This window comes from Nylanderia fulva, unplaced genomic scaffold, assembly GCF_048542155.1.
Source record: "Nylanderia fulva isolate GAGA-0341 unplaced genomic scaffold, ASM4854215v1 Scaffold27, whole genome shotgun sequence".
Lineage (NCBI taxonomy): Eukaryota > Metazoa > Arthropoda > Insecta > Hymenoptera > Formicidae > Nylanderia > Nylanderia fulva.
Genome location: NW_028190336.1, coordinates 2395186 through 2411447, shown reverse-complemented (window position 1 = coordinate 2411447; position 16262 = coordinate 2395186). Strand labels below are relative to the sequence as shown.

The window sequence follows — 16262 nt, the reverse complement described above, 5'->3', positions numbered from 1 at the left end:
CGAACCTTCAGTTTACTATCGTAAGCTCACTCGGACAGGTGAGCGCCGCGCGTTCGCGGCCGATCGGCCAATGACACGAAAATTCGATAGACTCGATACTTTTATTTCGTCATAATCAAAGAAATTTAATTTTATCAATTCGTTATACTTGTATTAGATTCAAGAATTACAATCAACGTTACGTGCGAAAAGGATCATCTCAAAACAGTTTCATTCGTTCAATTAAATCGTGAACACTTTTTTTCGTTTATTGTGACTTAACAATATGGGTTTGTGAGGATTCCGTTTTAAACTTGATCTATTTTAAATGCGGGGATTAATGCTTCATTTAATTTTGATTCTCGTAACTGTTCATGTCAGCAATTTGAGCGATTAAATTATGATGGACTCATCAATTTCTGTCATTATGCAGTGAAATAACGATATGGTAATTATGTGAAAACAAATATCATTAACTGAGTATTTCATTGATAATTTAGTGTAAAAAGGTGGTAACAATAATGAATTAATTAACTCAATTTAATTCGTGAAATATGTAGTTTAGTCGGACAAGTGTATAAACACATTTTCTGCGCTTAAGTCATTACGCTAACGTTAGCGCCAACAACGTGTTGCGGTAAAACGACTGTGTGAAATAAGACATTCATTTTCATACTAAATCAATTTATGTTTCCGCCATTAAAATATACGTATGAACATTTGGGTAAGTATACTTTTAAATAAATATTTAAAATTCCGCGTTTGCAATCATAAAAATTGATCTAAGCCTTGTCCTATTATAAGTTTTGGAATATTCTTGTACATTGAATGTTCAAATTTTTAGCTTCTTAATATTTCTTGTAATAATAAAAATGCATGAACGTGCGTATCTTGTAAACAAAAAATATATTTAACTGATATAATTGAGGAGAGATTTTAAAATAGCTATATAACTAGAAAAAAGTATAATATCAATGTACAAAACTATTCAATAAGATATTTTTAAAAACATTTTTTCGTATAACGTTGCCGAATAAATACTTACCGTAAAACATACTAGAAGTGTGTCTAAATTTGTCGCAATTTCGCAGAATTATATTTTATATAGAATCTGTGCCATCTACCTATTGTTATATTTTAATTGATCATTCTTTTTATCGCCGTATTTTATTGACTGTAAAGGGGCGTGTACGATTTTTGGAAAAGTTCCGGAGAACTTTTAAAACGTGACATTGACAGACAGTACGCCTATCACAGAGTCGACATGCTGGTACGAATTATGCCGGTGTAGAATCTCACGAATCTGACGTGCAATTAATGCTTATCTGACACCACTATTGAAAGATTGAATTCGCGGAATCCAACGGTGTATTAGTAAATCCTCAATAAATGGCCTTGCAATTCTGATCTATATAATGCACACGTTTCATACACTTATTATTATACAATCAATTTCCAACAAACTTCAGTAAGGAGCGAAATTCTGTGTGCGATTTAAGAACTGAAAATTATTTTATCTCAATTACATCGTATAAAATCTACGATGAGGTGAAAATGATATTTATCTCTAGCATAAAATTTATTTTCTAACTTCCAAGTAAAAACAAAGAGGAAAAGAGAGAGTTAAGAATATATGAAATATTTGCACAAATAAATTAAAATAAATGGAATACTATATCGTGCCTATATTCCGCTATGAATATATGTAATTCATACATCTTTTCTGTGTAATTCACCTTTACATGCTATAGCTTCCGTTTATTACGGAATCAAAATTGAACGTTGAAGCAGCTAATCACTAGATAGTGATCACCGATTGTTACCACTGACCCAAATTTTTTTATGACAACATTATTAATCATTAAAAGAGAATGTTTATGATGCAAGAATGCAATCGCGCTTTAACTCAGTTATGCATCCTCTTATAGTGTTATGAAATCATATCTCTTCTCCTTAGATAATCATACGCCATTGTATTATATATCGTGATTATTCTTACAATGAAATAAGACGTTGCTAATTTCACTCCCACGAGTAATGTTGTGTCACAGTGTGAAAAGGAAATTTATTTTACATACATATGCTTCGTTCGCAGTAGCATCTGTCTGTAACGCCAGATGTAACCGCAGAGGAATAAAAAGTCCCGGAATTGGCGAATTTTTATCAGTTATACACAAATTCGCACGCGCATTAAGACACGCACAGTTTCAAAGTCACGCGTGTTTCGCAGATTAATATTTTCATTTTATTTAGATAATATTAAATCAAATAATACAAAATTAAATAATATATACTGTTCAATTATTGCTTTTTTTAAATTAAAAATTATAATCAAATTTAAATGTAAATTTGAAAAGAAGTAAAAGTTTCTCATGGGATCTATTGAAAAAATGGTTGAATACTCTCTTTTCCTGTACTACCTCGATATTAGAGTGTTGTTTGAAAAAAATACGTATCAATGGCAGCCAGCATATCCACACCTACCGAAAAGATCCTTTACGCATGTAATCATGGCATGGGGGAGCTCGTCACGCGAGCAAATTCTGTATGGGGTTGGCTGGGCAACAGACAGTATTATGGGCGTCTGTCAATATCCTGGACGGTGTTATCATTCGGAAGCATGCATGGCAGGTGTAGGAAATGACGTCATACACTTGGTACAGCCCTGACTGAAAATACGAATCGACTTTGCTGACCCTCTATTCAAACCAGCGTGACATAGAGAAAATTTCTTTTGTACATGTTTCTCTTTTTGCGCGGTAAAGACTTATGTGTTCTATCTCTGCGTACGAATAGTTTGTGCTGAAAGTAAAAATTGATACGGTAGTTAAATAATAAAATTATACTATTTAAAGCGTATATTATTGATCAATCTTCTCGATATGAAGGACTTTGCGATATGAAGGTGAATGCAGTTGTTAAAGGAGGTTTTCGAAGAAATCTCAGTCACGCGATCTTCATGTATGCATTCAAATATTACACTTTCAAATGGATAAAAGATTAGACAAACTAATACATATCATTAATTGTAATTAATAGTATTAAGCAAAAAATCTCTTCCTATAATGCATAATGTATATTGATAACGTGATGTTTTAATATAGCGTAATTATTTTGAGAAATATAAGAATTGTTGGAAATCAGATGATTGTATCATCGTAAATAAAAATGATTTACTGTTATTCACAATCAGTATAATTCTTATCAATACTCATCAGAATACGAAGAAATTTCCTGTATGGAAGCAACAGTCTTTATTCGTTCAAAATCAGATAGCGCACGTATATCACGTGCACATTTGAATACACGAATATCCGCACATCGGGAAGCTTCGCACTAGTCTGTTATTTAGCAGAGTCTTAAAAGTCAAGAGCGTGGCCGATACACTCTGTTGGCAAGAAGAGCACCGTTCGGTGTGCTCACTCAGTGTTCCTTAAGTGTCAAACTTAAAGAAGATTCTTTACATACATGCGAACATGAGTCAGTGCAAACATTTCTTCCGCATATCATTATTAAAATATCTTTAGAAATCTTTTAAGCAATTTAGAATCACTTTTTTCTTACTAAAAAATAAAATATGTATTGTTATGTGTTCAAAAATTACAATTCAAAAATTTTTAATATTCAAAATTATAATTTTATTTAACATTTAAAAAATGTAATAATTCAAAATTTATATTAAAATCAAATCCGTTTGAAATTAATAAAAAACTTTTTTTATTCATGCAGTTTGATTCGCTAAATATCTTTTATTGATAATAATTTTATATAAGCTTGATTAAACTTTGCAATAGTGTCTTCCAAAAATTGATTTGCTTTCAGTCGTAACATTCTTCTTTCCAAGAATGTAATATTATATCATCATCTTATTAACAATGTAAGATCTTAAGAGGACCCCTTACATAATAGAGATAAGGGAGATCTTTAGTTGGGAGAATCATTTCTTTAATTATAATACGGTCACACATTACAGTTTAAGAGCTGTGGGAAAACGTCGTCTCTTCCGGTAAGCTTTCACTCCGGTTTAATCTCCGTGATCGTTTGCGACGAGATACTCTTGACATTGCATCAAGACGACGTTTTACCGAGGAGAAAGCAACCAGTCAGCGTGAATATCGGTTTATCAAACTAAATGCATCAAATAAATAGGCCATACGTACGTGTAAATAAAGTATGTCGAAGTCTTTATGAAGACTGTAGATATGTAATAAATATGCAAGAAATGTGCAATCTATATAATATATAATTCTTAAGAAATTATGTCATTTTTATAATTTAATTATGTATATCAACGATAAGATATCACATTTTTATATTCTACATTTTTATTTAAAAACAATTTAATATAAATTCTTATTCAATTATACTTAATTAAAATATATATTTTATTTTTAAGTATTTCTTTCTTGTAGCATTTTTTGTTTTAATAAATTACACATTTATGCATTTCAGAGCGTCAAGAATTGATTTAATTGTGGGACATTCTGTGCAAGGGAAATCATGTCAATTATAAGTCTTGCTCGACCAAGATGACGTCGAATAAGCAAACGGCATCAACCTTCTGGCTTTTACGATCGTATAAAAGAAGCCGTTTTAAAATAGAATTGTTATATTTTATATTCGGATATTTGTTAACGTATTGTTCGGCTAGAAATAATCCTCCTAGATTTCTCATAGATGGACAAACAGAAATCGTTCTCAGATTGAAGGAAGGGCCTGAAACGCCAATTGGTAAAAATTATGACTATTTTTTTTAACAACATCATCTCTTCAAACAACTTTTTTATATCAACGTGATATTATAATGATTATTTTCTTTCTAATTATTTAAGAGAGACAATAATACATTGTTTCCCAAAATTTTTAAATAAAAAATTTTTTTTGTGCAGGCAGCCTAATTTACAGACTCCGAGGCATCGACACAGACGGTGATATTCTGACTTTTGGTGTTCGAGATCAGCCTGGTAGTGATGTAATTCGAGTCGAAAATGTTGGCCTAACTGAAGCGAACATTTATTTAAATAAATTTCTGGATAGAGAGGTAAGTTTAAAAATCTATATTAAAATTTAATTTTTAATATTTAAATAATCTAGACATTTTGGTTAAAACAATAGATTAGACATCTGTCATTTAATCGATAAAATATTTTTGTTAATTTTATATATCACATTACGTTATTCCATCAAAAGAATTGCGAAACGAAAATTAGATTAAAATTGCCTATTTCAATAACGATCGAAAATTATATACTTTGTCAAATGAGATGTTGAAGTTCGATTAACCAACACGGCTAAGGAAGTAGAAATAATGCAGGAAGAAAGTTACCGCAACGATTCTTACGTTATATCAATGCTATTATTTCTGTTTCGCACGGACGATTAACGCACCTTAACTTTTTTCTTTGTGCGGACCATAATCGGTAGTAAGTATTGCTAGTTCGATAACATCGTTAAAGAGAAATTTAAGTATCTACGACAAAGACAAACATAATTTGCGACCGATCATTTTCACAAGGATTCGCTTTGTAAAGCTGTCATTTGTGGCCATCATTGATGCCCGCGTAAAATAATGCGAGTCTGAAATTAACTTTCTATCGTCGATGATAGTACCTAGTTATAGTAATCGAGCTATAATTTCACGCACGATGGTAAACAATTTTCAAAATCTACATCGATTGTACTTGATTTAAATTTCATACGTACACTTAAACTTTTTAATTTTTTTCTGATATTACAAAGCTCGATAAATATTCCGGAATTCACTTTATTTTTACATTTTATGCAAATTTGTGTTCTATCAGACAAAAGACGAGTATGCTCTCGTATTAACGTTGACGGATGGAAGATTGGGAGAAGGAAACTTTATCACGCAAAGTCTTTTGCTTCTGGTTGAAGACATAAACGATAATGTACCAATTTTTCGACCACATCCAACCTCATTAACACTTCGAGAGGATTCGCGTCCAAGTGATTTAACAACGGTGGAAGCTACTGATGCCGATTTAGGTGCTCACGGTCAAGTAGTATATTACCTTCAAGAATTGGATGGCGATAACAACATTTTCAGCATAGCGACTATTAATGGCAAAGGTGTTATAAAATTGATTGGCTCTTTGGATTACGAACGAAAGTATCTGTATCAACTGCGAATCTTGGCCGTGGATCGCGCAATAAATGAAAAGGTATTTTTTTATATAACTATTTCACATAATTATTTTCGACTTACAAGTATTGTGATAAAAATGTAATACTAAATTTATTCTAGTCTTGTATAGGATGTATTGGATATAACTTAAAATACATATACACATATTATTGAATATGTTTGTTAAACATTCTAAAAATTATATAGGGATTTTATATATAAAACAATGTGTTGCGTATTTTATATATACACGCGGATGTTCTATAGATAAAACCCGTATGACCTATAATTACCGGATAGTTCAATGACTTTTTCCTGTAAAGCCAAGCGCAGTGAAGGATGAACAATGCTAGACGATGATTATGTCTTATCTACATAGGCATCGTTACAGTTATTTATTATAGCCATTTACTTAGAACAACTTCCTGTAAGATAGAAATTATTTATACTTAATTATTTCAGGTAAATATTTAATCATTTCAGGTAAATACAGGAACGACCGCGATTTTGATCAAGGTTCAGGATGTGGAGGATCAACCGCCAGAATTCATAGCCATGACGCCTGTCGCAAGGATCAGTGAAAACGTTAAGATTGGCACATCTGTTTTACAAGGTCAACATTGCATTCAATGATTAAGACGAGAGATGCGAAAATTATATTATGCAATATTATGAAATGAAAAATTTTGAAACAATTTTCAATTAAGAAAATCTAATTCTAATGAATTTTAAAAAGAAAGATTTAATTGAATGCGATAACAGAATGTATAAAAAATATATATAAATAAGAATTTAGTTTCTCCAATTAACGATAAACTGCTCAATTTAAATGAGGCATTAATAATAACGCTTTAATTGTCAGTATCCAGCCAATTAATTTGAAATCTAAACGCAAATAATAATATTAATATATGTATATATAATAAATTTCTTACGGAATATATTACAAGACATCCTGTATCTAAAATTTTGTAATTCTAATCATTCGACGATAAATCTCGTTACAGTTCGTGCAGTAGACGGTGACAAGGGGATAAATAACAAAGTGACGTATAGTATCACAAAGGGACCGAGGTATCTGTTTGATATTGATGCGACTTCCGGTCTCGTGTTTACTAGAGCACAATTGGACAGAGAGGCTGAGGAGAATAGCGATGGCACTTTTATCTTAGAAATCACGGTAAAAGAAGTGTCGAAAATTAATCCACCGCCTTCAGTTAGTACCGAGGTGACCATTATTCTTACTGATGTAAATGATGAAACGCCAACATTTCGAAGTAAACAATATTATGCTGAGATAAATGAGAACGCGCTACAAAATACACCCGTCAATTTTATTGGCGATGCTGTACCAGAAGTTTTCGATCATGACTTGGTAAATTAAAAATTGTTATAACGTATTTTTTTTTAATATTTTCGATAAATAAACATTTACACAGACATATTTATTACTTTTAAAAACATCACGTAATTTTTTTTAAAGGTATAATATTTTTTATTGAACGTTGAAAGTGCTTTTTATTAATGCAAAACTTTTTAGGGTTCTAATGGCACGTTTCAAATTTTTATCGAAGGCGATGGTGGAATATTTGATGTGACACCTTTTCGTGGGATTAATGAAGCACCATTTTTAATACGTGTTAAAAATTCGAGTAAACTCGACTTTGAAAACATATCAGGTAAAAATGCAGTTTTACATGTTTTTTTCTGAATTAACTAAATGCATTATTGCATCAAAATAAATATAGTGAAGTAATTATTAAAATTTTAACTTTCATTATATATGTATCTATTAATATTTTACAACTTTTTGTGTACATTATTAATTAAACAATTTACATTTATGAATCTTATTTAGAATGTAAAACTTATTGATCTTTCTTACAGTGGTAAACTTCACACTCGTCGCAAAAGAAATCTTGCCAATTTCGCCAAAATACAGCGCGGTACCAGTTACTGTTTTTATAAAGGATCAAAATGACAATTATCCCGAATTCACGGAAAATGTCTATGAGGTCTCAATACCGGAAAATTGTGCTAAGGGAACTACCGTGGCTTGGGTACAAGCTTTAGATGAAGACAGCGGTAACTTTGGAACACATGGAATACGATATACGACTTTAGGTGGCAGCATTGCACATGTGTAAGAGATAATATACTAATATAAGAGATAATAAATTCAAACTCTAATTGCTCTAAAAATTGCATACATTATATCATTATTTTTCGACAGATTTTTATATCTATTGAGTCAGTGAGAAAAAAGAAAAAATAAAAAAAAATTTTGCAGCTTCATATACTTATACAAAAATTAATATCTGATAATAAAATATTAATAAAAATAATATAACTGCAATATCTAAGTCATTTATTTATTTTCATATTTTATATATCATAGATTGGCAATGGATCCTCTCACCGGTATAATAACAGTTAAACATCCTGGAGCTAGTTTTGATCGCGAATTAGTAGCCCGACATTATCTCACAGTTGAAGCTCGAGATGATCTTGGAAAAGGAAATCGCAACGCTGTGCAATTGATAGTCAATGTTAACGATGTTAATGACAATGCGCCTATATTTTTGCAAAATAAATATGAAGCTGTATTGTTGGAGAACGAGAATCATTTTGAGTCGCCTCTGATTGTCGAAGCATCCGACAACGATTTAAATGGTTAGACAGCATTTATATACATATAAACGAAAAGCAAATAATATATGTATTTTAATTAATTACAATGTGTTCACTTTATATATGCAGGTACGCTAAACAGTGAAATAACTTATGCATTGGTATCAAGTGAATTCTCTCGAAATTTTACAATCCATCCAAAACGTGGCATTGTGACACCCTTCCGTCCTTTGGATTACGAAGCATTACCTATCAATCAGGGACACAAGGAAAAAATTATACGCCAACTGAAATTGACAGTTAGAGCGAAAGATGCGGGCACACCGAGTTTAACTTCTGACGTGCCTCTAATTATTTATTTGAAAGATGTTAATGATAATGCGCCAGTTTTCGAAAGAAGTGTGTATAGAAGAGGTATAGCTGAGGATTTACCGGGCGGTACGAGTGTTATACAGGTATGTAATTAACAATATTGTAAGGAAAGTTAAAGATACAAATTTTGGAATTGTACGAAAGACTAAAAATTAAAGAAACAATTTATTAATAATTAGAGTTATCGATTAAATGGATATCAAATAAAACATTATATTCACACAGGTAAAGGCTTGGGACAAAGATTTATCGTCACCCAATAATAAGTTAGTTTATCGAATTCAAAGCGGTGCCGAAGACAAATTTGTTATTAGTCCCGAAACAGGCGTAATTAGAGTGGCACCAGGCTCGAATCTAGATCCGGATCTCACGTCACCGAAAACAACAATGTATAACTTGAATGTTATCGCTATCGACAGCGGTACGGAAATTCAACGAACGGCCGAAGTTCTCGTTAACATAACGATTTTAGATGTTAATAATAAACCGCCTCTTTTTATTGATCCTGGAACTGTGACTATCAGAGAAAACACTCAGGTACGTTGTCAGAGTTTTATTACTTATTTGTAAAAGTATAATAATAAATGAATAAATTAATGAATTATTAGGTCGGTGCGTACGTTCATCGTATAATGGCGCAAGATCCGGATGTAGCTCCTAATTTACGTTATCGCGTGGATCCTAATTCATCAGAGGCACGAAACGAGGAAGGCACTTTAATCAAGATACAGGAATATGACTATTTAGCAGCATTGGAATTAAATCCGTTGGATGGTCTGTTGCGCATAGTAAAATTGTTAGACAGGGAGAGAGTAGAAACTATTAGACTAGGACTTGTGGTTGAAGATTTGGCTGCAGTAAGAGGCTTGCAAACTGCATCCGGTTAGTTTTGAAAATACATTTTACATTTTTTTAAATGCAAAAATAAAAATAATTATATTGTGAAAATGTTTGTGCAGCCATGCTGAATATAATTATCGAGGATGAGAACGATAATAATCCAAAATTCCGAAGACCTTTTTATAGACGCTCCGTTACCGAAAACAGTAAAAATGGAATTAATATTGTAAACATCGTTGCGGATGATGCTGATAAAAATCGCAGCATTACCTATTCCCTACAAGGACCGAAAGAGATCACTGATCTCGTGTATCTAGATCCTGAAACCGGAGAGATGGTTGTTGCTAACAAAATTGATAGAGAAATGTATTCATGGTTGAACTTGACCGTTAAGGCAACAGATTCTGGAATTCCACCTCGGTAAGAAAATTTTGTGATTTAAAAAAATTATGATACAGATTATTTAAATAATAATAGATATAAAATGAATTTAAGTCTCTAAATTTTTCGAAAATAATTATTTGAAATATGTGTCTGAATAATTAATAGTCAACGTTATGTGTTTCTACGAATGTTAGACTGATTAAATGTTATAGGTCAAGTTTATCGGAAGTATATGTTCAAGTACTAGATGAGAATGACAATAATCCGTATTTCGTATCAAATGTCAGTAGTGTAACTGTCATGGAGAATTCGAAAATTGGCACGGAAATCACTGTCATACAAGCAGCAGATTCCGATAGCGGAGATTATGCAAAAATTACTTATCTCTTAGATAGGATATCATCCCAGGTAAACTATAACCGACACAAAACTAATATTTTGCATTTGCTAACAAATATACAATATATATATTGGTTTCATTATATATTAACGTTAATAGTTTTATTTACTTAAACAAATGTAATGTAATAATTATATTGATTTAATATGTATAAAAACTAGCTTATTATTATAATCAAATATTATTTTGAATAGGGGACTTTTGCTATCCATCCTGAAACCGGTTCATTGACAGTGGCTGACGTTTTGGATTGGGAGACTAAACATAATTATGTTCTAGTTATAGAGGCTTGGGATAATTATCAATTTGGTTATACTGCGGGAGAATCTCGAAATGCATTCAAACAAATTCAGTATGTTCACAAAATTTCAAACTACAATTTTTTTATTTTTATAAATAGATTTGATAATAAATTTTTTTTTTAATTTAATTTTGAACTACAAATTATTTAGAAAACTTAATAAAGCAAAGTATATTATTTTAGAGTTACGGTCATTGATGTAAATGACAATGCTCCAAAGATGGATATACCTCAAAGTTGCGTCTCAATATCAGAATTTCATGACATTCGTGATTTAGTTTACGTCATAAAAGCGAAGGATGCTGATGATCCGACAACGCCAAATGGACGTGTCATAATTAGAATTATTTCTGGCAATGAACAAGGTTAAATTTTGTATAATATTTAATGCAACAATTATTGACATCAGTATTCTACAGTATTAATATAAACATGTACTAGAAAATGTTTTAGGACAAGCTATATATATATTTTTTAAATGCCATATGTCGTCAATTCCAAATAATATTAATGAAATTTTGTTCAGCAGGTTTATTCTTATTGGAACAAACTGATTATTGGACGGCAAAAATAAAAGCTGCGCGACCATTAAGAGGAAAATTTGGAAATTACACATTAAATATTGAAGCGCACGACCTGGGAATACCAACGAATAAGAATAATGAAATTTTGAAAATCTGCGTCACGGATTATAATGATAATCCTCCTTTGTTCGTCAGTCCTCAACATAATACCACCATTCGAGTTCCAGAGGTTCGTGTTTCTGATTAATTTATATAATGCTATATTTTTAATTCGCATGAAATAGACACTAACAATTGAATGTAAAATTGAATTCGTTTTAGAACATAACAGTAGGAAGTTCGATTATTCAAATCGAGGCAAAAGATGCTGATACGGGATTAAATGGCGATGTTCATTATCGTTTAAAGCAAGATCTTGCGGGACATTGGAGAACCTTTCACATTGACGAAAAAAGTGGTATAATATCTTTAAAGTTATCGCTCGACAGAGAAACTCAGAAATTGTACGAGGTATGGAAAAATATGAAGATGTAAGATTAGAATTAAATTTTATCTTGAATTGTTTAAATGATTAATTTCTCGCAATGAACTAAAATCTAAAATTAATATTAAATATCTGTCTCTAATATAGATACGAGTCGAAGCATACGATCTGGGTACTCCAACGCCATTAAGTTCAGATCTTGATTTAATTATTTATGTGCGTAATATCAACGATTTTGAGCCACAATTTTTAGTGAACGTTTTTAATGTAAACTTTACGGAGGAACAACCTCCTGGATCGCAAATGATATTACTTCCAGAAACAATTGACAGAGACGAAGTTGACGATTTAGACGATCCTCCTACACAAGTTTGTTACTTCATAGTTTATGGGAATGAAAACGGATTGTTCGCTTTAGATATCTACAAGCACGAGCTAAGCGTAAGTCCCTTATTAAATGATTTATATTATTGAAACAAAAATTGGATTTACATATTTTATTTCTTAATAATTTAACATTATTTATGTAATTGGCTTAGACTGCCAAGATGCTGGACAGAGAGCAACAAGAAGAACATATATTACTTGTTAAAGCGACAGAAGATTGCGAAACTGTTCCGGACAACGAATTGATATTTGACGAAGCTGATGATACCTTATTACAAGTTGTCATAAAGGTTGATGATGTCAATGACAATGCACCGCGATTTATTAATAAAGTTTTTACGGGTGGTGTCACTACCGAAGCCGATTTTGGCACGCAATTTATGCACGTAAAGGTAATTTTTATATGCAATTTTTATGTAAACTACTGTCTTATTTGTGTGTTGCATATTTTAATATTAATTAATCTTTAAATTTTAGATCTACGATTGAATTAACTAATTTAAATTAAATTAACTAATTTAATCTTAGAATATATATTGATATACATATATGTATATTTAATATGCATTCAATGTTTAAACACATATTTTGCAGGCAATTGATTTGGATGCTGGTGACAATGCTGTACTCGGTTATTATCAAGTAGGAAAAATTCACATGACATTAACTGAAGGCTTCGAAGATATGCAATTACAACCTTTTCTTGTGAATAAAGATACTGGAGCAGTAAGTTTGAATTTCGATCCTCAACGTGGGATGAAGGGCTACTTTGATTTTATGGTATATTTATTTGTATCCTATTAATATATCTTATTTTTATCTTAATAATATCTAAATGAAAGAGAAATTATATTTTATAATTTCAATTTATTTTTACGAAAAATAAAAATCGCGCGGCTTCTTTTCTATTATTTATTATGTATCACTAACAAAATAGTGGAATTTTATTACATAAGTTGTCTCATATATAATGAAATAAGTATGATTTGTTTATGATATAAATATAGATACTCGTTAACGACACCTATGGCTTACAAGATACTGCGAGGGTTTTCATTTATTTATTACGGGAGGATCAACGAGTTCGTTTTGTTCTTCGTCAACATCCGCCAGAAGTGAGAAGTCGAATTGAGACATTCCGAGAGTAAGCACAATATATTCTGCATAATTTATGAAGCAAAAAAATTATCAATTTTTAGGAAATAAATAAAAAAGCAATTGTAAAATATTATCTGAATAATTTTTAAAAATATCTGAATTTTTCTTATTTACAGAATTCTAGGTAATGTCACTAGTGCTATTATTAATGTTGACGAATTCAAAGTGCACGAAAATCAGGATGGTTCCGTAGATAGAACAAAAACAGATTTATACTTGCACCTCGTGAATCGACGAGACAATTCGATCCTCGAGGTATCCGAGGTGCTCGAGTTGGTTGACAGAAATATTGAGAAACTGGACAATTTATTCAAAGAGTTCAATGTCCTCGACACGCAGCCGGCAAAGTCTCAGCCACTCATTCAGTATGAACAAGCAGCAACGACTTTCTGGCTTCTCACATTGACCCTGTTCCTAGGAGCTCTATTGATTCTGTGCGTCGCCCTATGCTTGTCTCAAAGAGCGTCTTTTCGAAGGCAACTGAAAGCGGCGAACGCATCACCGTTTGGTAATTTCAAATGCAAATAATTCTTTCTATTAATTTATGTCATTTTTATTGGAATCTCTGCGCAATTAATATATTTTTGAATTTTGCTATAACTGATAGAACTCTGACTCTTTTCTAAAAAGTTTAATTCCTGATATATTTCGAAAAAAATTTTGCCAATTAAATGTAAAACATATTCCGTATAATTTTTCATTGCGATATTATATTATTAAAATACGCCAATTTTGATATCTTTTCAAGGTACATCGGAATCCGATTTTATGCGAAATCCTGGTCGTGTTCCGAATACAAATAAACATAGTATGGAAGGATCAAATCCCATATGGATGCACGCTTATGAAAATGAGTGGTTCAAGAACGACGAATCATTCAGCCATACATCCGAAAGAGATTCTCTCGACGAGAACGCGCTTAATAACGAAGAGATGATGAATGAAGCTAATACGAACCAAAGAGCCGAAGATAAACCATATTACATAGAGCCAAGAGTTTCAACTATTTCTAGGTATAAAATCATTCTTCCTTTATGTTATTGCTAATTATTAATTAAAATCAATAATATAATATCAATTAATTGAAAATATATTTTACTTTATTATTACAGCATTGAAAGTACCGATATCCAAAACGAGTTTAGCAGAACTTCTTCGATTTACACAGGACATAATGTAATTGTGAATCCTTTGGGAAAAAAGATCGAAACAACCGAATTGTAGGAAACCGATTTTGATTATGAAAAATAAAATACAAAATTATTTTGTAAATAGGTACATAAATCAGCAGAAATAATTTCATATTGGCTATCGTAATTTTAGATATAACGTATTCGCATAAATTATTTATTGTACTTGTGTAAGTGAACTTAGTATATACGAAGTAATAAATATTTAATTCATATTGTATGATATGCAAGAGATATTTTATCATTAATGAATATTGAGTTTGGATAAATAATTTAATTTAAAATATGTTACTATTTAAACTCCACAGCGAGATCAAGTATCTGCACAACAATCTATTGTACAATAAATTTTTGTACATCTTTGTATTTTTTATAAATGAGTAAATAATAAAGTTTTTTTCATTAAATTTAATTTTTTATATTATTCAAGTTTCTCCTAGTTAAAAATCTTTTCTGTTTGGAAAGAGATAAATTTTCACGGAGAAATAAGAACAGAGTTAATCACGCGCGTATAATATTTGTGGCATCTGATAATAATATAACACACATAGACAAAAATGGCTCACAACAATGATCGAGGTTGTGTTATACGTAGCAGGTCACGGGTTGAAAAGTTAGGTGGTCGAGGAAACGGTTACCTATTCTCTTATCGTCTTCCTGAACGTCGAGATTGCGTGCAACCTCATGCTAATCCAAAGTGGCTATACCTATAACTGACCGGTCAGTGGTCGACCTCAGAGTTGAGAACTTTCAAGGAGGCGTTATAGCGTCTTTTATACTTTCCATATATATCCTCAATTATGGTGTATATTCGGTAATAACAATCCTTTCTCGGCAATAATATTTTTAAGTTATAAAAAAATTAAAAAGTCCCTTAAATTCTTTAATAAACCCTTACGCGAAAACCTCATAATTATATATCAAAATTTAATTTAATCAAAATTTGTCCTGTTTCTTAATAACAATTTTTTAATAAAACAATAATAATGAAATATATTATCCTCAGAAATTAGGCTTGTGATATTTATCAGTATTCTTTTATCAGTAAACACGCAATCTTGCGTTAAAAAATTCTTTGTATTAGAGGGTCACAATTAAATACTATACTATCTAACTTATCAAGAAACTAAATCAGAATCTGCGCATTACTCTTTAGACTTACAATTTAAATTAAAAACAGACTTTTTTATATAATCCTGAAAAAATTTAAAAATATTTTATATAATATTTCATTAAACGATTGAAAGATGTAATGCAATAGAAAACTAACTTGTTTCAAAAGCTTAAGAAAATTAAACTCTAAAAAGTAATAAAAAATTCTATACTTTATATTTAATAAGAAATCTTCGCGTAAAATTATTCGCAAACTATTATTTTGTCAAAAATATCTTTTAATTTTTAATTTTATAACAATCATAGATTGCGCAACAATATTTTAGACCTCTATAGGCTTGGACAAATTTATCT

General features: G+C 30.9%; 1 protein-coding gene across 1 annotated transcript; it reads left to right on the top strand.

Annotated features, from left to right (window-relative positions):
- Positions 1 to 15018, top strand: LOC114931506 (cadherin-23-like). Its single transcript, XM_085483802.1, has 25 exons — positions 1 to 703; positions 4432 to 4710; positions 4869 to 5020; positions 5781 to 6161; positions 6608 to 6737; positions 7132 to 7499; positions 7665 to 7803; positions 8012 to 8267; positions 8523 to 8797; positions 8885 to 9210; positions 9353 to 9664; positions 9736 to 10009; positions 10087 to 10387; positions 10564 to 10759; positions 10946 to 11103; positions 11236 to 11417; positions 11582 to 11805; positions 11898 to 12086; positions 12208 to 12501; positions 12600 to 12839; positions 13042 to 13227; positions 13455 to 13591; positions 13722 to 14113; positions 14354 to 14618; positions 14718 to 15018. Exons 2-25 carry the CDS (start codon positions 4509 to 4511, stop codon positions 14827 to 14829), a joined length of 5691 nt encoding a protein of 1896 aa, XP_085339928.1. The 5' UTR covers positions 1 to 703; positions 4432 to 4508; the 3' UTR covers positions 14830 to 15018.
- The last annotated feature ends 1244 nt before the right edge of the window (positions 15019 to 16262 follow it).

Excerpts from the sequence above, each read along its gene's own strand:
- LOC114931506 (XM_085483802.1), top strand. The coding sequence starts at position 4,509 with ATGACGTCGAATAAGCAAACGGCATCAACCTTCTGGCTTTTACGATCG. Across the intron at positions 9,211-9,352 it reads GCGGTACGAGTGTTATACAG|GTAAAGGCTTGGGACAAAGA; the intron begins GTATGTAATTAA and ends ATATTCACACAG. Across the intron at positions 14,619-14,717 it reads AGAGTTTCAACTATTTCTAG|CATTGAAAGTACCGATATCC; the intron begins GTATAAAATCAT and ends TTATTATTACAG.